This window comes from Trachemys scripta, chromosome 1 (genome assembly GCF_013100865.1).
Source record: "Trachemys scripta elegans isolate TJP31775 chromosome 1, CAS_Tse_1.0, whole genome shotgun sequence".
Lineage (NCBI taxonomy): Eukaryota > Metazoa > Chordata > Testudines > Emydidae > Trachemys > Trachemys scripta.
In genome coordinates, this window is record NC_048298.1 from 314,761,162 (window position 1) to 314,783,466 (window position 22,305).

At 41.1% G+C, this 22,305-nt stretch overlaps 1 protein-coding gene across 4 annotated transcripts in view; it reads left to right on the forward strand.

Moving 5' to 3' along the window:
• TRPC6 (transient receptor potential cation channel subfamily C member 6) overlaps positions 1–22,305 on the forward strand; it is a 161,235-nt gene that overhangs the window by 91,963 nt on the left and 46,967 nt on the right. For 3 of the 4 annotated variants that reach the window (XR_004644173.1, XR_004644172.1, XM_034758902.1), the window contains exons 2-3: positions 7,656–8,430; positions 19,049–19,234. Coding sequence is in view for 1 of the 4 variants with exons in the window: in XM_034758902.1 (XP_034614793.1) it covers positions 7,656–8,430; positions 19,049–19,234 (961 nt within the window). In the remaining 3 variants the exon portion in view is untranslated. The remainder of the gene's footprint in view (positions 1–7,655; positions 8,431–19,048; positions 19,235–22,305) is intronic. The other variant, XR_004644174.1, reaches the window with a different exon arrangement.

Below are 22,305 nucleotides of genomic sequence, written 5' to 3' on the forward strand. Positions count from 1 at the left end.
ATGCAGCCTGAGCAATATTATGTTTAGATGTAAACTCATTGAAAGCAATCTGGTTTATTAGTAATGTATAAATCTGAGCAACAGATCTGAAATTTGTAAGAAAGCATTCTATAATATACATTCTATAATATACATTCTTTATTGCTATCTGTGTCCCAGTTTTTGTGCATTTGTAATGTGTTGAATGTTGTGTTTGTATATTTTTTGAAACTGACATCAATACTCAAAAAAAAAAAAAAAAAGAGACTTTACCATGTCAAATTAGTTAGGATAACTGAATTATTTCCTACAACAAATAGATTTTTAAAACAATTTTTTGCATTCAAAATTGCTATGGAAAATGTCCTCTTTCCTCTATGACCCTTCAGTAAAAATGCTATTTTTTACAAAAAGCATTTCCTAATCTTATTACTTTTTTAAACAGTCATCCCATTTAATGCTTTTAACTTGTGCTTGCATATCTGAACTATACTCAAGGATGGAGAAACAAGAAGAAGAGAAAATAGGATGAAAGAAAGAATATTTCATTAAAAATCTTTTTTTTGCAATCAAAATTTTCATCACAGCCCCAGTCTGATCAACTTTTACTTGTTTTTTTAATTACACATTTTTTCATGGTTTTGAAATGCTGTAGCAAGAAGAAAGAGGACAGGGAAGGTTCCCTTTACATCAATCCAGCAATCCAGTGCAGATGATTTTATTTCTCTAAATGTCTCTTAAAATGTGGTGGTAGTTAATCATTTAATGAATTTGAGTATCATTACGCTTGTAAATAGACTTACAAATTGTACAGTACTGTCATTTTTCATATTTTTGATATATATGTTTATACATTTATTTTCTCTCCCTGGACTGAAATGAAGATTTATTACTGCACTTTAGAGGCAGTTAAAGTTGCATCAATCATAACTCTAAAACCACAGATCACATCCAAGTAAGATCATGAGAGACACATGTGGACAAGATGTATAATACACTATTAGGATTATGTTACAACTCTAACTCCTTTAATTATAAAAAGTTTGATTTCCTCTGAGCAGTAAAAAGTATTTAGATTCAAGGACACTGGATCCTACTAGAGTGTGCAAAGTGGCAATATTTACAAATAAAGGAAGAGAAGACATTTTTCACTTGCTCCCCAAACAAAGCATCACTAAATTAATTTTGTAGAAGAATATTCATAGGGACGTGGGTACAACTGGTTGAAAATATTTTTTCAAAATGTTGTGTCTGTTCCATCTATGACCTTCCTTTGGCAGTAGAACTGTAGGGCTTAAGCCACGGAGGACCAACCAAAGCCTTTCACAACAGGACTGATTTCATCCTTGACGCTTTATTTAATTCTCAGTATGAACCATGAAAAAATTCATCTGTCTCACTAACAATGATAAATATAATTTTTTGCAATGATCAGCAAAGATTTAGTTTAGGAGAAAAAACCTTAATAAGGAACCTGAGGTGAAGATGCAGTTGTTTATTATGGAGCCACAAAAGGAGATTGGTTTGGATATTATGTTGAAAAATAAGTAGGCAAAGGATGACAGAAACATCTTCACTTTCACAGCAGGCACATCTCTAAACCATGTCTTTAATTGCCCATAGTAAATATCACCGTTGAACATGTGCTTGGGAACCTGAAAAGACACACAGTATCCAGGTAAATTTTTTCTTCCATGCAAAATTTTCAAATCTTCTCTATTTAATTCTTTTAAATTTGTACAGCCACACACTTCAGTAAAACAGTGAATGCAAGCCTACATAATAAAATGTCTCACAGTGCAGGGCAACTTCACATAGATTTCCTGTCTGTGGTACAGCAAGGGCACCTATTCTAGGCTCCAGACTCCTCAGCCATCACCTCTCTTGGCCAGAGACCTGCATTTCTCTCCCTTCTAACCAGGGTATTTCCAAGCTGAACATTTTTCTGACCATACTGTGACCTCCCCAGCAAAAGACAGACTGCTAAGAAGGCCTGCTTCGCTTCTTTCTTCAGAGATTACACAATGTAATTGCCATAGTTAAGTTGCCACACAGCACTTTCTAAGCAAGCACATTATTCTTAAGGTGAAAGCATTACAGAGAAAACATTAAAAACAATAAAAGAACCTGTGCATATGCTAATAAGCTTAACAGAGATAATGCCATAACTCCAACAAGGGTTCTGGTTGGTGCTTAGTCCTTCAAACCCCCAATATAGGTTTTTTTCCTGTGGTCACCAGTTCATAACAGCTTTTACTTAGAACTAGCTCTCAACTCTTATGGAGCATCGGTGGGCCAAAGACCTTCCAACCCTTTTCAAAGATTCAAGTCCCCTTAGACCAGAGGTCCTGTCCATTTGCTGGATTGGAAAGAAGACCCTGAGTCAGTTTTAACTCAAGTTATTTAACTACAGTTAATTTAAACTGTAGGTCCCTGGAGATTCCAGTTTGAACTAGTAAATATAAGCCTCTCTCCAACTGGTACTAGCTCTCTGGAGGTGTTACAACCTGAATGAATTTGCCTAACTACCCACACTATTTTTAATTCCTGGAGGGCTGTGGTCCCCCTCCTCCATAGAAATACATACAATCCCTCAATAGATTCATAGACTCTAGGACTCTAGGCCTGGAAGGGACCTCGAGAGTCCAGTCCCCTTACTTAAATAGTCATCGAGTCCAGTCCCCTTACTTAAATAGTACATAGACATTTTCATTTTTAATACAACAAACTCTTAAAATATTTAAACTTAGTTCAATAAGGTTTAACTTAATTCAATAAGGGTTGTCTAGGATATTGCAGGTTATTTTCATATTGACCACAGTTCTGTCGATAACAATGACTAGGGGATAACTGGCTTGTGGTAATACTGCTGAAAAGGATCTGGGGAAATGTAGCGGATCACAAATTGAATATGAGTCAACAATGTGATGCCATTGCGAAAAAGGCTATTATGATTCTGGGGTGTTTAAATATAAGTTTTGTATGTAAGACATAGAATGTGATTGTCCTGCTCACTTGGCACTGTTGAGGCCTTAGCAGGAGTGTTGTGTCTAGTTCTGGGTGCCAGACTTTAAGAAATATATTGAAAAATTGGAGAGAGTCCAGAGAAAAGCAACGAAAGTGATAAAAGCTTTAGAAAACCTGACTCATGATGAAAGGGTAACAAAACTGGACTTGTTTAGCCTTGAGAAAAGAAGACAGGGGAGGAACCTGATAAGTCTTCAAATATGTTAAGGTCTGTTATAAAGAGGATAGTGGTCATTTGTTCTCCAGGTCCACTGAAGGTAGGACAAGAAGTAATCTGTAGTAAGGGGTATTTAGGTTAGATACTAGAAGCAATGTTCTAACTATAAGGATAGTTAATACTGGAATAAGCTTTCAAGAGAGGTTGTGGAATCCACGTCATTGGAGGTTTTCAACAGCAGGTTGGGCAAACACCTGTCAAGAATGGTGTAAGTTTACTTGGTCCTGACTCTGCATCGGGGGCTAAACTTGATGATCTCTTGAGGTCCTTTCCTGCCCTACATGTCTATAATTCTGTGACTTTACAAGAATAAAATATTACTTAATCAATTATGTGTTCATAAACTCACAGTTTCAGAGAATATATTTGCAAATGAAATTGACACTCGATGACTGGAATTTTCCTCCTCCTTAGTCTTACCATCTCCTTCATCTAAATCTGAGTAATCCCAACTACTGTCTTGCCCCAACCCTGGCATTGCCCCTTTAACCCAATTATTAACAATGATTTTATTATCGGCAGAGCGGGTAGTGCCATCTATAGTTAAAGTTCACCCAAACTTTCCATGATAAGAACCTGTTTTCATTTACTTATACATTTGCCAAAGTTTAACCTTTTGAGCTGAAATCTTCTATGCCAGGTGTCTGCCTCAGGCTGAATTGTTTTTGGAAAATTTAAGCTACATGGGATCAGCCATTTTTGAGAATTATTTTAAGGGAAAATGGGTTAGTTTTTAGATGTTTAAAATATTCTTACAACAAAATCGCTAATGTTTCCATCCTTTGGAGTAGGGACTTGAGATTTTGCAAAAGGCCCTGGAGTCAAGGATGTGCCTTTTGCTGTCACGTTGAAAATTTGCTCAAATTTGGCTAAGGTATAAATCTCTGAAAAATCTCAGTTTGCACATGCTCAGTAGAGCTATGTTAGAGTGTGGCAGCTAAACTCTTCAAAGATTCCATCTGAGTTTCCACACACACTCCTTCCCTGGAGTTGCAGGGGCTGAGCAGTTACCAGTGGTGGCTGTAGTGCTGGGCACAGGAACTGCAAGCAGGGAGACTGTCTCCTGTGCTCTCAGTGCTCTTGCTGTTAGAGGCTGGGCACTGTGGAAGTGGAAAAATGCAGCAAGGTGAGGAATGGGGCTGGAGGGAAAGGGAGAATAGGAGCCAAGGGGCAGATAGAGCAGAAGCCCTCCCCTGCTTTTCTCTTTTACATCTCTTTGCTCTTCCTTATCTTTAACCTATCTATCTTTCCCCAACTCCGGCTCTTTCTTTCCAGCCTTACAAGTATGCCTTTGGGTTCCTTATCCTGAAAAAAACATCTCTTTCCAACTACCAATGTATCTGCCTCCTCCCCTTGTCTCTTAAAATTCTGGAATTTGCTGTCAATTCCCTCTGTCTAGATTTTCTTCTTTCCAACCATCTCTTTGGCTTTCTCTGCTCCTGTTGCTTCCAAGGTCACTAAAATACACCAAGCAAATCCAAAGCATATGTTGGAGTTTCATCTTACACCTTGCTCTCCTGGCTTCTCTTACCTTTTTCATCATTTTAAGTGGTTCCTCTCTCATCTCTGTGTTGTCCCGTGGTAATCTGAATTCTCTCAACCTTTGCCCCTTGTCTCTCTGTTATCTCTCAAGGCAATCTCATTCATTCTCATGGTTTCAGCTACCACTCATATCTGCATCATTCACAGTTCTACCTCTCTACTCTTGACCCCTTACCCCTTTTGCCCAGGCTTGCACACCTGACCTACATTTGTTTCTCAAAGGTCTCCTTGGATGTGCTGCTGCTCATAGCATTTCTAAACATTCTCTACTACAGTTAGCAACCCCACATCCTTCTTTCCCTTAGGCTCACAGTCTCAGGTGCTATAGAAGTAAAATGTTATTTTTGTTTTTCTTATTATTATTCTTATTTCCATTGCCTCCTCTCGTCCTTCTCCCCCAACATGTATGTTCTTGCCAAATTCTGTAACTTCTTCCTGATTCTATGATTTCTCAAACATCTGTCTTTTCCTGGGTGAGAATTTTTTTCCCCTTGGAAAAAAAACAAAAACAAAAAATTGTTTTCACTGATTTTTTTTCTTTGATTTTGTGTGTGGGTGCGTGTGTGTGGGGGGGTGTTTAAGAAATGAAAAAAATGGCATCAAACACACAACATTTTCATTGTCAAGTGGAGGGGGGGTTGAAAACTTGAAAAATTTAGTTAAAAATGCATGATTCTCACAAGAGTTTCCATTTAGATAAAAAAGCCATTTTCTGTCAAACAAATTTTCAATGGAAAATGTTCAACCTGCAATCGAGGTTAAACTTTTATTTAACACTAATATGAATAACTCTGTTTTCTCCATTGTGCCTGAACCCATTGTCCATGTTGCCCATGTAGAGCCATAGGGGAATTCTAACTCTCTTTTCCCCTTGTTTGAGCACATATTCATAGCCCTAAACCTCATCAATAATCTTATAATCGGACTCCTTTCTTTGTATTTTTTGGGTAATAGCCAGTGTCATGGTCTCTAGTTATAACATATTATTAGCTACAAGTACATTACACCACTCTGTGGCTATGTTTTGGAAAACTGTTCTATCTATAGACTGGTGACATGGGCAAGTTGGAAGAAAAACAATACTAGAAAAGATTTCTTCTTCTGGACAAGATTGGTCGATAGAGAAGCTTTATAGGAATCATAGTTACATAAATGGTCTGTGTCTTTTTCCTCCCCTTTTGTGATAATGTTTTCATTTCTAGTTTAAGAGGTGAGATTTATATTTTCCAAGTCTTGTTTAACATCTGAGTTTATGTTCATGAGTAAGCAATATCTCAAGAATACTGTATATATTGCTTTGTTGCAACCTGCAGTATTTTATGAAAATGTGTAAGAAAGGAATAAGTGCCATTGAGCTACAACTGGGGGAAAAAAGAAAAGAAAAAAAGCAGAAAATTGTAGTGGATGTTGGATACTAGCGATGTAATTCTGGAAGGCCAAATCAATTTGAAAATGAGTTTCTGTGGGGGGTTAAAAGCTTAGTTTTCCAAGATTACATATTATTCTCTTTTCTTGTTAATGAAAATGGGATATATTTTGTACTGAGAAATCACTGCAAAAATAGAGTTGTTCTCAACAAATGCAGTATAGCCAACCCCAAGTGTTCAAAATGTTTCACTTCACGTTTCAGTAGTCAAGACGAGAGAGAGAGCCAAGTAGTGGACTAAGGTTTTAACAGTGGGAATAGAAGAAAAGGTACAGATTTTAGAGCTGTTAAAAAGGAAGAGGTGGCAAGATTTCATGACAGCCTGAGTGTTGGAGAAATGATTATGACATCAAGACTGTGAGCCAGAATAATTGAGAGGATGATAAAGGAAGGAAGTGGCAAGATTTAACGGAGGGAGAGATCACATGTTCAGTTTCTACCAGGTTCAGGCTGAATTGGCAATTGGACATTCCAGACTAGATGTCAGAGAAACAGCTGCAGATAATAAAAATAATAATAAATACCGAGCTCTTATTTAGTGTTTTGAATCAATAGAACTCAAAGCAAGAGTGAATGGAGGGAAGAAATCAGAGCAAAGAGATTAGGGAATTATTCATGTAGTAGTAACTGAAGGAATGAGAGCAGATGAAGTCAGTCAGCACTGGATTGACGCAATATACTATACACATATTAACATGGGGCCTTTGTGCCCCCGCTCTGCTTAGGGTGTTAATCTCAAGGGTTTCCACATACACAAGTTGTCAGCTGTGCTGATAAGGGTCCACCATCACTCCTCATGTGCCTCCTCTGGCTCCTGAATCACCACTCCTTGTCTACAGGTGGGCTGCAATCCATTTAACCAGGAATGTGAGGTCTCAGTATGTGCAAATTACTTTGATGTTACCTACGTCACTGATTTTCTGGACCAACCATTCATACATGAGACACATGTGGGACAAAGAATGATGAGTCTCAGTCCTGTAAAATGATGAGATCTTTGCCTGTTATCTGTAGAATTAAAGCAAATAATGGAAAGTACTGGAAAGAAAGACCATGGTTCCCAAGCTGGAGTAACTACACTGTCTTTATAGTTGTTACTCCAGATTTAAACTGGTGTAACTGAAAGCAGAATTTGGTTCAGTTTCTCTTTCTAGATTCAGATGTGATAACTGTGGGTGAGATAAGGTAAAGAAGTGGGATCTTGCGATAGGAGTAAACTATGGGATCCTCCACTGAAGCAGAGCGTAATAAAGGTATCCATTCCAGACCTGTATGTCTATAATGATTATACAGTGCAACAAAGTAAGCTTTATGGTCTCACTTCTGCATTAAAAAGTGCACAGCAGATAACTGATAGGAATTTTTTTTTTAGTATTAAGATTTTTGTGTCCTCCCAAAGGGTAGGTTAAAAATGCACATCATTTTGCATATGAAAGCACTGATGATATCTCTCTTTTCATTCAGTCGAGGTACTGAGAATAGGCTAGCACTTCGACGACAGACCATACTCCGGGAGAAGGGCAGAAGGCTGGCCAATCGAGGACCAGCGTACATGTTTAATGATCGTTCCACAAGCCTCTCTCTTGATGAGGAGCGTTTTTTGGATGCAGCAGAATATGGAAATATTCCCGTGATTCGTAAAATGCTGGAAGAGTGTACGTCACTAAATGTGAACTGTGTGGACTACATGGGGCAAAATGCTTTGCAGCTTGCAGTTGCCAATGAGCATCTGGAGATTATAGAACTTTTACTGAAGAAGGAGAACCTCTCCCGGGTTGGGGATGCCTTGCTCTTGGCTATTAGTAAAGGTTATATTCGGATAGTGGAAGCCATCCTAAATCATCCTGCATTTGCTGAAGGCAAGAGACTTGCATTAAGTCCCAGCCAATCAGAATTCCAGCATGATGACTTTTATGCATACGATGAGGATGGAACCCGGTTCTCCCATGATGTTACCCCAATCATTCTGGCTGCTCACTGCCATGAATATGAAATTGTCCACACCCTTCTGAGAAAAGGTGCTCGCATTGAAAGGCCACATGACTATTTCTGCAAATGCAGTGAGTGCAGTGAGAAGCAAAAACATGACTCTTTCAGCCATTCTAGGTCCAGAATCAATGCCTACAAAGGTCTGGCGAGCCCTGCTTACCTCTCCTTATCCAGTGAAGACCCGGTAATGACTGCCTTAGAACTTAGCAATGAGCTGGCTGTGCTTGCAAACATTGAAAAAGAATTCAAGGTAAGTGTATGGTCAACAGATTCTGATTTGTACAGAATTAGAAAGTCAGTTAAATGTGCTCCCAACAGCCCCACTCCTTCTGGGGTAATAACTAGGGGAAACAATGTGGAATGCTAATGGTAAGGATGGATGATGCAGAGCATCAGAAATTGATGTGTCGCTTACGCTCTTTGGCAGTTGCCAGGTATTGAAGGAAAATGGAGATTCTGGTACCCTCTTACCTGTAGAGGTGGTCATTTTGGGACCAGGCCTTCATCACACACTGGCAGGGCAAAGTGAGGTAACTTTGGACTGAGGTCTTCAGTCCCCAGGAGTCTCCTTATTGCTCTATGTGGGCTACCAGTATTGCAATTCATAGTGTGTGGAATAGGGTGATAGCAATGAACTGCACAGGTGGGTGGGGACTGGGCAAGCAAAGGAGGGGAATGGGCACAGCCTTGGCTTTACCCCCACTAGGCACTGGCCCACTGAGTCTGCACAGATGGGAAAATAAGCTGCTCCAGGGTCAGGAAGATGGTCGGCTGAGGCTGAGCATCCAGACAGTGTAGTGCAGCACTGTGGTATTGGCTGGCTTAAACAAAAAGTCCCCTTACTTTATCTTCACCCAGGGTCATCTCCTGACTCCCACCAGGGTCATTGTTCCCTGGTCTGAAACCCTCCTGCGGTCACTCGTGCGGTCACTCCTGGTTCTCTGTAGCTGGCACTGGCTTGGATCTCTCTCTGCTGGAGGCTGGTCTCCATGGTGCTGGATTGGCCTGGGCCAGGCAGCTAGATCTCACAGCTGTCAGCTTTGGGGGTAGTGAGAGTTTAGCAGGGACTGCCTGAGCTGAGCTGCCTGGCTCTCCACTTCCAAATCAAAAACTGAAACTAAACTATCTCTGTGTGTGTCTGAGTCAAGCTGTCCCCTCATTGGGCCTCAGCAGCAGTTTCTGCTTCCTTCTGTCCCCATCCCTGACTCCAAGCATGCTGTGATATGAGGTCAGAGGGCTCTGATAGCCATTATATTTGTAGTTGTTCTGGTAGGGCCCCCTTAGAGACTCAGTCTGGAGCTCCAGGAGCCGGCAAACTCCAAATGTGTGGGGGGAGGGGTTAAATCTATGTTATATTAATTACTCTTAATTTATGCTGATAAATGAATCACCTGAGCTCCAGACGGGATATAAGAGAGTTCGGTCATGGTAGGTGAAAGGGAAGTAGAGGCTGGGACAGGGGAGGTTCTGCAGGGAAACCTTAGGAATAGCATAGCTGTTTGAGTTTGTATGTTTTGTTATTGTTTGAGTTGTCAGTAAGGTCAAAGCCTGGGAAGTGGGTATGTATCGACAACACACGCTAGATCTAATTCTGGTCCCATTGAAGTCAGTGAATCCCACTGTATTCAGTGGGGCCAGGATTTCACTCTGGCCATGTCTACACTACACAATTAAGTCAACCTAAGTTAGGTCAACTTACAACCACCACAGTAATTACTGTGGTTTTTCATGTCCACATTCAGGGCTGGTGCAACCCATTAGGTGACCTAGGCGGTCACCTAGGGTGCTAGCATTTGGGGGGTGGCATTTCGGGTCCTTTGGCGCTGACCGCGGCGGCCGGATCTTCAGTCGCCCCGGTCGTCGTTGACATTTAGGCGGAGGGAGCTGGGGCAGGGGGGCGCAGGGAGGACTGCCTGCAGAAAGTAAGGGGGGGAGCTGTTTGGCGCCGCAAGCCTGGGAGGCGGGAGAAGTGGAGCAGCGATGGCGTGCTCGGGGAGGAGGCGGAGCAGAGGTGAGCTGGGGTGGGGAGCTGCCGTACGGCTCCCTGGGCCGGGGGGAGCTGCTGAGGGGAGGCGCCTCAGGGTGGAGGGGGGAGCTGCTGAGGGGGACGCCTCAGGGCAGAGGGGGGGAGCTGCCACGGGGTGGGGGTGGGGTGCAAGGTGGAAGTATCGCCTAGGGCGCGAAACATCCTTGCACCCTCCCTGTCCACACTATCCTTCTTCTTTTGGCAGTGTGCGTCCTCACCAGGAGCACTTGCACTATCTTAAGAGGGGCAATGTCGGGGGCTGAGAGCCCACAGAGCTCCCAGCTGGAACCCAACTTCTGCCTGGACTTTCAGCTCCCCGCAGCAGAGTGCTCCATGCTGAGTGGGGATCCGAGAGCCCGGGTGGTAGCTGGGAGCTCTGCGGAGAGCCCAGAATCCAGGCTCTGAGTGCCGGGCAGCAAGGCTCTAGCTATCAGCACTGCTGGGGCTCACAGCTGGAACACCTCCCACGCTCCCTTCCCCAATTTCAAAACAGGGACCCTACCAACCGTGAAACTGACATTCTTGTCAATTTCAGGGCTACAGCTGTCAACCACCCTGATAGCCATCAGGCGATGCAAGTAACCCAGTGTCTATAGAGACACTGCATCGCCCGAACTACATTGACTGAAGCCTTATGCCTCTCATCAAGGTGGTTTTAATAGGTCGACGTAGCGGGGGAATTACAGCAGCGGGAGAAACACCGTGGTGTGTACATTTACGTTAGGTGGATGTAAACTACCTTATGTCAACTTAACTCTGTAGTATAGACATGCCCACAGTGTGTGTCTGTGCTGTTTAGAGCAGGGGACTTACTCCACATGCTTACTTGCCTCCTCTTAAGCAGCTGCTGAAGATTTGAACAAAGATATGTGATTAAATCAAAGGGCAGTAAATTTAGATCAGAATAGAAAAATCTTTCTTTACTCATCATAAACTCAGCCTGTTAAATTCACTGCTACATCAAGACAAATGTGGTTGGACTTACAACTGGCTGCATAGCTTCATGCCTATTTACAACATTTGGAGTTACACAAGTTAAGATTATGATAAAAGTAATTAATCTACTTGCTTTGCTGCATAAGCTAATCATCCGCAAGGGATCTCATTTACCCATTTGCTGCATTACATAATTGGCTAGAAGCACTGCGGGTATGACAGTTTGTACTGCCATGCCACCAATAGAGGATGGGTAGCCAGTGCTTAGAGTATGAGCCTAGAACTTGGGAAACTCATGTTCAATTCCCTGATCAGGCTTCTTGTGTGACCATGGGCAAGTCACTTAGCCTCACTGTGCTTCAGTTCCCCATCTGTAAAATTAGGATAATAGCACTTCTCGACCTCACAGGAGATGTGTGAGGATTAAGATGGTGAGGTGCTCAGGTGTTATGGTGATGGGAGCCATATAAGTGCCTTAGATAGATAGATAGATAGATAGTCTGCTCAGCTCTGTCTTATTCCTGAGCAATGTGGTAGATAGGCTTTCACAGTGTCTAGCTAAAACTGGGACTTGAATACGAGCTAACTGGCTGAGGCACAATCCCACTCCCTCCCAAAAAAATAGAGTTAGTGTTCGGAGGCTGAGGAAGCAACCAGAGGAAATGACTGCGGCATCCACTGTCTCCATTCCTGAGTTTGTGGTTATCTTTCCTTACTCAGATTCACAACCAGCAGGTCTTTTGGAGCGTCAACTGCTTGTGGCTGCCCAGATAGATGCAGTGATTCAGAATGATTCTTTTCTATCATTAGCAGATTGGCTAGAGGATTGTGACCTTTTCTTTCAAATGGGGACCTTGCTGCAATTATCCACTGGTGCAGTGCCCATCTAGGCTTTGTTTTGACTAGGAAAAATGTGTGTTTTTAACATGTTAGGTAGCACATGTTAAAATCCTCGTGTAGACAAGGCAAGTTGTAGTTTTAATATGTGTTAGCTAGATGAGGTAAAACTTAGGCTCCCTCTTAGGGCCTACATCAACCAGCTGATGTGTTAAAAATACAACTGCCTTGCCTGCACTAGGATTTAACACACATTTAAAATACACCTTTTCCTAGGGTAGAAACAGACATACTTCAAGGGCCTTCTTAATGGGAGTATATAACACCAGTGCAACACAGATTCCTCTGGCATCCTGATCATTTCCAGGTGAAATTCAAGGTGTTGGTTCTGAGTTAGAAAGCTAAATGCATCTTGAATATCTTAGACATTATGTCTCTCTCTTGTCTAATCCCAATAGTTAAAATTAGTAGGAACACCAAGACTGACACACCTTAGATTGGTCCATGCTGAGGAGTGGTATAACCAGTAGAGGGCCCTAGATTGTGGAATTAATTCTTTCCTTTGGTTCATACTTCTGGGGCTGTGTCATCTAACATTAGCATGTTCCAGTCTATGCATCCGAAGAAGTGGGCTGTAGCCCACAAAAGCTTATGCTCAAATAAATTTGTTAGTCTCTAAGGTGCCACAAGTACTCCTGTTCTTTTTGCGGATACAGACTAACACGGCTGCTACTCTGAAACCTGTCATTAGCAAGCTGGTGCATTGTGTTATATTTATTGTTCTTATTGTAAATGCACCTAAAGGTTGTGATGGGATGATATTTTGTTTGGAATAAATAGAAATATTACAAAGGGCTACTTCCAGAGTAAAGATCCCAGAACAGATGTAGTGATGACAATAGAGTCAATATGGAAAAGTCTGTGTTCCAAGCTGAGCAACTAGTTCAGGCTTAGTTTGAGTAGTTCTGAACTTTACAAAATTTGCTGAGAAGCATTTAAACCAGCTCTCCAGCACCTGGGCTAGATGTGTAACATTCCAGGGTTTGGTGCTGTATAAAATCTTTTAACTTTACTGTGCTGGAGCCAACCTTTCCTTTCTTCTAAATTGCTTGCTCTACCACCAAGCTATTACCTTCACAATGTTCACAGGGCTATGGATGATATCTGACAAACATTGGCCGAAATAAATATATCCTGCAGTCAGGGATGTCTGTGAATCAGTGGTGTTATGAAATGAACAAGATTCCTCTTTTTAATACCAAAGTCCTCTTCAGCCAAAAAAGGCAGAGTAGGATTCTGTTTTATACTTGGATGAGGTAGGAGTGGAATATTTTAAACAAATGTGGGTGTGTTATTATTTGGCACAAATAGCTAATTGCTATAAAGTGTGAAGTTTGTCTTTCATGCGTCCCTAACTTACTCATTATTACACGAAGAAAACAAGTACAGAGCATCAACCTTAAATCTGAATTTCTGTCTATCTTTCCTTCTTATATGACCTCCACTAGTGTAGTTACTCAGCATCTCACAATCTTTAATGCATTTATCTTCTCACCATTCCTCAGAGGTAGGGAAATACTATTATCTCCCTTTTGCAGATGGGGAACTGTAGCACAGAGAGGTTAAGTCAGTGCTTAATTTGTAATGAAAGAGATGCTGAGGCTCAAGCAATTAGGTGCCGGGACTCAAGCAATTTTTTTATTTTCATAACTGATGCAGCAAGCAAAGTGGTTATGGGGCTCAAGCAAGATTTTTACTTTCATAACTGGCACAGCAAGCCAAGAGATGCTGGGGCTATAAACTGCCAAGTCTAGCAGTGCCAGGGCTCAGCCCTGACAAGCCCTGGCACAAATTAAGCAGTAGGTTAAGTGACTTGCCTAAGGTCATTCAGGAAGTCTGTGGTGAAACAGACTCAAATCCAGGTCTCTTAGGTTCCAGGCAAGGATACTAAGCACTAAATCAGTGATACTCAGTCTGAGGCTTGGGAGCCACAAGTGGCTCTTTAACATGTCTCCTGTGGCTCTTTACAGCCAACAGTGCTAGAACAATTTGTATAGTGGGGGTGCTGGGAGCACTGAACCAAATTGTAAACCCTGTGTATGATGGAAACCACTTCAAGCTGGGGGTGGGCAGCACCCCACGCACCTCTAGTTCCAGCATCTATGTTTGCAGAACATGATATTAAAAGAATGTGTAATTTAATTATTAACCAATCTAAGTTATTAACCAATCAGGATGCTTTTACTCTGTTATTAACCAATTGTAGAATACTTGGTCAGTCATTTTGCTGTGAGAATAAAATAATAACAACAATAATAATAAATAATAATATATTAAAAAATAGTAAATGAAACAATGAATTCACACTCAGCAATCAACATTACCCAAAAGAGTCACAAATTTAGCTCCTGAATCACTGAGATCTGAGTGTCACTGCTCTAAACCATCCCTCCTCTTTCTGACTCCCAACACTTTGTGCTACAGCCTTACACCTACGGGCAGTGGATTTACAGATATCAACCTCTATATAAATAATAGACTAAAAATATTTGAACATTCATGAGTATTTATCCTGGAGAATGCTGTGCTATTTCAAACCATTATTTGGTAGGCAAGACTTGCCATCCGTAACTGAGTTGCTGTGCACTGGGGCTTTCCATGGCAGCTGGGCAGCACTACCCTTCTTTCTAGGATATAGGTCATCAACACACCTGTGCTGCTGCTGCAGCCACCCTAAGGTTTCATTAGCATCCATGGCTGGTGCATAGCATAGGGGAGGGGATGGATGGGTTTGCATAGTCAAAGTGGCACCAACTTAGTACACATGGTCCTCCCCCTTTCACACCCAAAGTATGCCTACATCACTAGCCACATTGGATATGTCTACTCTGCAATTAAAAACCATACCAGCTGACTCAGGCTCATGGCCCTTGGGCTAAGAGGCTGTTTAATTGTGGTGTAGATGTTTGGGCTTGGGCTGCAGCCTGAGCTCTGGAACCCTCTCATCTCGCAGGGTTGTAGAGCCCAGGCTCTAGTCTGAGCCTGAATGTTTACACTGCAATTAAACAGCCTCTTAGCCCAAGTCCTGCGAGCCCAAGTCAGCTGGCTGGCCAGCTGTGGTTTTTAATTGCAGCCTAGACATTATTTACTCACTGAAATGATCATTCATTGAGTAAAAAGCATCACCCCATTTTTCAGTGTTGATGGATAAATATGGAATGTTATAAAAAGCTGAACAGAAAAATGCCCAAACACAACCTTCAGCTGGTGAAAAGAAAGCAGGTTTAAAAGTACAAAAACATTCTTCAGGGCAGGGCATGTCTGCTACTCTGTCTCTGTACTATGCCTAGCACAATGGGGCCCCAATCTTGGTTAGTCAGGGCATTACTGTAATAATGGGTAATACAAATGGGTAAGACATGAATGGGGGGTCCAAATGAACTGATCAGGAAACCGTTCTGGCAGTCCATCTCCAGAGTGGAGAACTCTTTCCTTTGCAAGGCTTGCAATTGCGCAGTCACACGTGTTGAATTTTACACACCTGATATTCCAATAGAAGTCAAAGAGGCTACCCATAGGCATAAATGTATATATCAAACCAGAAAATATAGCTATGTGCATATATCAATCCAATTACTCAACAAGATCAAGTTCTTTTTTGTCCACATTTTTAGAGAGGTTTGTTACTTGGCTGAGTCCTTGAATGCCAGACATAACCCTAGATCAATTTACAAGGTCTAGTTATAAAAGGGCATACAGATATAATCTTAGCTATTACAGCATAAGCAGTTGCACTCCAATATTGAAAAGTTCATCTTAGAGTTGAAGGATGAACACGGATAGCCATCTTTCCTGACACTTCCAGGCAAAGGGAAACCACAACATCAATTTCAACCATAATCCTAGTAGAACAAACAAATTTAAAAAGAGACATTAGTCTCAAAACAAATTCTATTTGGTGTGCTACCAATTTAGGGTTTTAATTAATATCTCTATATTTCCTTCTTGAGAGATATAAAATGGGTGCATCTGCTTTTCACATCCATATTGGTATACAACTTGTCATGAAATTGTAAATTTTTGTGCTTGGCTTCTGGCATCTTCTTGGTAGAGAAACCACATTAATTTTCATTGCCACTTTATGACAGAGTCAAGCTGCCTAGACTTAGATGACATTATTAAAAAATGTGTGTGGCTCTTTTATTTTTGAACAAATATCTGATTGAAATTAAATGTGAAATGTGAATACCGTCATTTGGCTAATCTATCCAAGTAACAAACTGATGCTATGGTGTTGCAAAGGAATACGAAGCACTGGGCCCATGGGCTAGTGAAGAACAAGCACGTTGGGGCATGTTCTCAGAGATTATCATGGGAATACAGAGAGCCCTGAATTTACCACAGAGAAAATTAGTCACCTGCCTTCTAGGGTGCTTCCAGATGGCAGCTATTGGAGTAGGAAAGATTCAAAGGGGATGAAATGAATAGAGAAAAGTTGAAAGTGGGAGCAGCAGGAATACTTATAATGGGGGCGTGGGAACAAGTCATGGTAATACATTTAACTTTCTGTGGGTATTTTTAACACAGTAAAAAGTCAAGGAGTGTTGTTTTAGCTGGAGATAGTCCCTTGTTTATTTAATCCTTTTATGACTTAAATGTGATTAGAAAAATCATTAAAGACATCCAAATTGATGGATGGAGGTTCTGAGTAAACATCTCAAAAGCACAAGGCCTCTACCTGGGTAGGCTGAACTGGAAAGTGCCTGAGTGCTCAGTTTAAACTTTAACTTCATCAGAGCACATCGGGATAGTGTGATGGGGGAGAAGGAATAAAACACAGAATTAGCCTTCTGGGATAAGGAGAATTCATACTCGTTGACAGGGATTGGACAGTTATTGGAACCCCATCACCAGAATGATGAGAGTGGAGACCCCAGGAATAGGTCAGAGGCCTGGGAGAACCTGAGGCTCTGGGTGATCAGGAGGGCGAGTATTGCCAATGGGCCCTGTCACAAAGGAAAGGGGGTGAGAGTGGGGCAAATATCCCACCAGATTGCTCCTGGTGTGAATACCTGTGGAGTGAGACAGGATTAGGGGGGTGATCCTGGCCCACAAATCTAATTTTTGTGGATGGAGAATGGGTGGACCCCATAAAGGGATCCTGGAGAACCACCCTGGGGGCAAAGAAGGACTCAAGGAGAGCAGCACCTCTAATAAAGGATGAGAACCTGTGGAATAAGAAACTTCTCCACCAGACAAAAGGGGCAGGTGTGTGACAGAGTGCTGAGAACCAGCAGCTGAACCAGCACTCTGGTCACTGTAAATCCAGTTAGCTCCCCTGGAGAGGGCCTGATTGAGGGACGGAGTGGTTAATTACTAGATCAACCTGGGCTGGGGAGAGCAAAGGAACCAATTAGCCAATTAACAGCAAGAGTAGAAAAGGAGCACAGGAAGAAAGTGCAGGATAATGAGAGAGAGAGGTGGGTCAGCAGCATCAGGGTAAAGGGAGATCTCTGCATGGAGAGATCTCTTCTCTCTGGCAAAAGGGGATGATGAGTGTATGACACTGTACCTAGAACTGCTGCACGGGATTGTAAGAGAGTAGTGGTGGATTGAACACAACATACACAGTGGTGATTACAAACCGGAGGTGTGTCAGCCATTTGTGCAGGAAGACAGGAGCCAAGAACATCTCCCTGTCACAGATAAATTATGACTTTAGGCACAACCCTGAGCCGGGGTGGAAGATAAGCTGTGGAATTGTTGAATCATAGAGGTTATTTTCAAAACATCAGCATATCACAAACAGACAAGCTCAGCAGGTTTATTATTAATTTACTTATGCTAACTTATTCTAAATCCTAAGGCTTAATTTGGCTAAGCTAAATATTTTACAGGCCTGAGGCCTGTAGGCCCTGTGTTACAACATTAATTAATACTTATATTTCACCTCTATATTCTGATACCTGATACCTTTTATCCTTGGCTACACCTTCAAGTTATATGAATTGGAAATTGCAAAAACAGGAACAGTATACCCAAATTCTACCCTGACCCTACCACTGGCTCACTGTTAGAGCAACTTAACTTCTATTCTTCAAGAATGTGGGATGGATGGCTGTATTTTGGAAAGCACTGACTGAGGAAAGGACTTAGTAGCCAAGGTGGATAACCAACTGAACGTTAGCTCACAGTTTGATGTGGTGGCTAAGAAAGCAAATTATATCCTTGGGTGTGTACGCAGGGGGATATTGAGTAGCAGTAGGGAGCTGTTACCACCACTGCATATAGCATAAATGAAACCATTACTGTACTGTTCAAGTTCTGGTGCTGTACTTTTACAAGAATGTTGAAAATTGAAAAAGCTTCAGAGAACATCTACAACAATGATTCAAGGTCTGGAAAACTGCCTTACAGTGAGAGACAAAGGAAACACAATCTATTTAGATTTTCCCAGAGAAGGTTGAGAGGTTATTTGCTCATAGTTTGTAATTACCTCCATGGGGAGAAGATTTTTGATAGTAGGGAGCTCCTTAATCTAGCAGACAAAGGCATTCCAAAATGCAATGGCTTGAAACTGAGGCAAGACCACTTCAGACTAGAAATTAGGAGGGGCTGTTTTACAGTGAGAGTAGTTAACCACTTGGTGAAATTCTATGATTTGTGTTCTGCAAGAAGTCTGCCTAGGTAGTCATAAGGGCTCCTGCCTGCTGGCCTTATAATCCATGAATTGATGGGCTGAATTTTCTATGGTTAAACTAATGCAAACTGACTGATTTAAATGGGAGAATTTGGCTCTATATAATTTTGGTTACACATCACAAAAATGGGGGAAATAATATCTATTTCAGAGGACTATTGTTGGTCTTAATTTATAATGTTCATAAATAACTTTGAGAACTACAAATAAAAGGACTATAGACATGCCCAGTTCTCTTCTTCTCATTCCTCTCCTGTGGCTAGTTGGTGAATAGTCACTCAGAAGGAATAGCACTTGAAGGAGTAAAATGGTTTCTCATGGGTTATGTGTAAACAGCTATTAATTTTCTTTTTTTCCCCCCCTCTCCAGAATGATTACAAAAAATTGTCTATGCAATGCAAGGATTTTGTAGTTGGACTCCTCGATTTGTGCAGAAATACTGAAGAAGTGGAAGCTATTTTGAATGGAGATGTGGAGATGAGCCATAATAGTGGAGAACATGGTCGTCCCAGCCTTAGCCGCTTAAAACTTGCCATTAAGTATGAAGTCAAAAAAGTAAGCCCTGGTGTTAATAAAATAGTAGTTTAAATGAGTGGCAGTGCTATTAACTCATATTACCATTCATTATTTGTATTATGGCAGCACCCAGAGGTGCCAGTCAGGATCCAGGTCCCATTGCACTGAATGCTGTGCACGCAGACAGTAAAAGAGAGTCCCTGCCCCAAAGTACTTACTGACTTAATAAAAACCAGAGATAAAAGGTGTATGCAGCACACAAGGAGGTAACAGTAATAGTAATATATGGTTACTTGAACTAGCTGTGGACATTATTTGCAGGTTTTGCATTTATTTATTTAACCAATGAGAGATAATTAATCCATCTTCTAAAACAAAATCATTGGATACAGTTAATTAAAATGTACCATGTAGCATATTGGCCGTATAATAATAAATACATCTTTATGTCAAACTATTCACAGAGGATTTGCCTCCTGAGAAAGGCCAATTTTTATTTGCTCTAGGAAATTTGAAAGACATATGCAAAACTAGGTAGCTTACAAAATACCAGAATTTATCAGCATCAATCGTCTGATGATCAGTCTGGAAGCCATGCATAGGCTCCAGCTTGGTAAAAACCATGGCCACCAATCTCCTCAATGACCTGAGCTGGAATGAATATATCATCTCCATGCTATGGCCCCTTCATCAGCTCTTAGTTCACTTCTGTTGCCAATTTAAGGCCTTGGTCTGGATCTTGAATGCACTCAGTAAGTCAGGACGCAACTACATTAGTAGCTGCTTCTCCACCTTTACTCATTTGGATAACTATGCTTCTCTTGGACAGTGAAGCTCATAATGTCCAGGACGAAGTGTGTGTGAACCAGAGATAGTTTTTTTAGTCAAGGGGATTTACCTGTTGAATTAACTTCCAAAGGAGATTAGACTAATGCAGAATCTGACCATTTTCAGAACAAGCTGCAAGACCTATGATAAAGCTTTCCCACCATGACAAAAAGAATTACATCTGCACAGTGAAAAACACATAAAACTCACCAACATCCAATAACAAGGAAAGGCAGAAGAGATGGAATTCTATGAAGTCCAATAGGGACCCACTGTACCCATCCAGTTTACCTGGGCAGAAATAGAGTCATTTTCTGCAGATCTAATTGATCTGTTTCTTTTGGAAAATCCTAAAATAGTTAGGTGTATTCATGGTGTGCATGGATGGAGTTTGAACTGTTATTGAACAATGTCTCCTACATATTAAACATGGAGGAGTTTTATTTCATAATTAGTCATTTACTCTCTCTACTTACCCCTATTTTTTTTCTTTAGCAGACATCAGTTCTGATTTTGTCACCTTTAATTTGGAAAACTTCCATTGTAAAACTCTGAGTTCTTGAGTAAATATTACAGGTTTGGGCTGATAGTTTATTACAGACCAGGCAAAGTAAATCCCATCATCCATTTATACCTCCATTTCCAGTATACCTTTTACAATGTCACAGAGCTTGGATGGGAAAAAGGGCTGTGTTCTACACTTCCCAGTTTTACAGAATTGGTCTACATGACCTGGTTGCCATAGCATGATTAAGAACAATTAGTGACCTGCCTGCACCAGTAACTGCTGTTCCTCATTTTCAATAAAAGAACTGATATTTTTCATGTGAACATTTTGTGTATTCCTTGTTTCATGACTGAAAATTGTATATTGTCATCTACAGTACAGGACACAAAGGCAACAACTTTTAGGGTGTCAGAAATGAGAGCATCAGGAATATAAATGTCAGCAGACTTTGTAGCTATTCCCAGTACAATGAACTTGGAACAGATATATTTATATTTTAAAAAAGAGAAAGACACACCCTGCCCCCACTCCACTGCACATACTTTTCCATCTGGGGAGAGCACAAGCAACACATGACAGATGTGTAGTCACCTTGCTTAATGCATTATGAGGAAGTGCTCAGATATCTCGGTGATCAGCATGGTATAAAAGCCTGAATAGAATAGAATAGATCCAGTTAGTTCCTGTGCATTATGCTCAGATTGAGGCTGATTCTTTGTTACTGAATACTGTCTAAATGCCATAGTAATATCTTTAAAATAATGGTAAATGATAGCCACTAATAATTAGTATTTATAATGTGGACTGCTCAATTTATGACTTCTTTAATGCCTTTCATGGTCCTGGATTTTTTAGAGCTAGAGGGAGAATCTGTACCCATTTGAAACGCGAATGTTGAAATATCACGTATACAATTTGTAAAATTAAGGTTAGATAAGTGACTATAGTGTTTGGAAACTCATGTTGTGCTATACTATGTAATCCATATGCTCATACTACAGTTTAGAACATCCAGGGGAAAGAGATGTGTCCATGTAAGTACATGCTTCTGACTTCTGCTTGCCTAGGAGAGGTACACTGACTTTACATATATTTTATACTCTCCTCCAGGAGTGTTGTATGTGAGACAGGAGGTAATTGCCCTATTCTGTACTCAACACTGGTGAGGTGTCAGATGGAGTCCTGTGTCTGGTTTGGGGCACTACACTAAGAAAGATACGGACAAATTAGAGTGAGTGCAGAGGAGAGCAACAAAAATGCTAAAAAGTTGAGAAACCATAACCTATGAGGAATGGTTAGAAAGACTGGTTATAAAGAGGTTGGTGATCAGTTGTTCTCCATGTTCATTGAAGGTAGGACAAGAGGTAATGGGCTTCATCTACAGTGAGGGACATTTAGGTTAGATATTAGGAAAAACTTCCTAACTATAAGGGCAGTTAAGTACTGGAATAGGCTTCTAATGGAGGTTGTGGAACCCCTGTCATTGAAGGTTTGTAAAAACAGCTTTTTAAGAACAGACAAACATTGTTTAGGGATGGTCTTGGTATACTTGATCCAGCCTTAGTCCGTGGGGATGGACTAGATGACCTCTCAAGTTCCCTTCCAGCCCTATGTTGCTCTGATTCTGCATGATTCACTTTTAATTGTATTTTAATGATACATTTTCTTGGCATAAAGTCTTTTGTGAAAAATTGCAGTATAATAATCACCGGCATGAAAGGATTACCCATAGAATCATGATTTTTTTTCTCAACCTGAATTATTTTGAGAGATG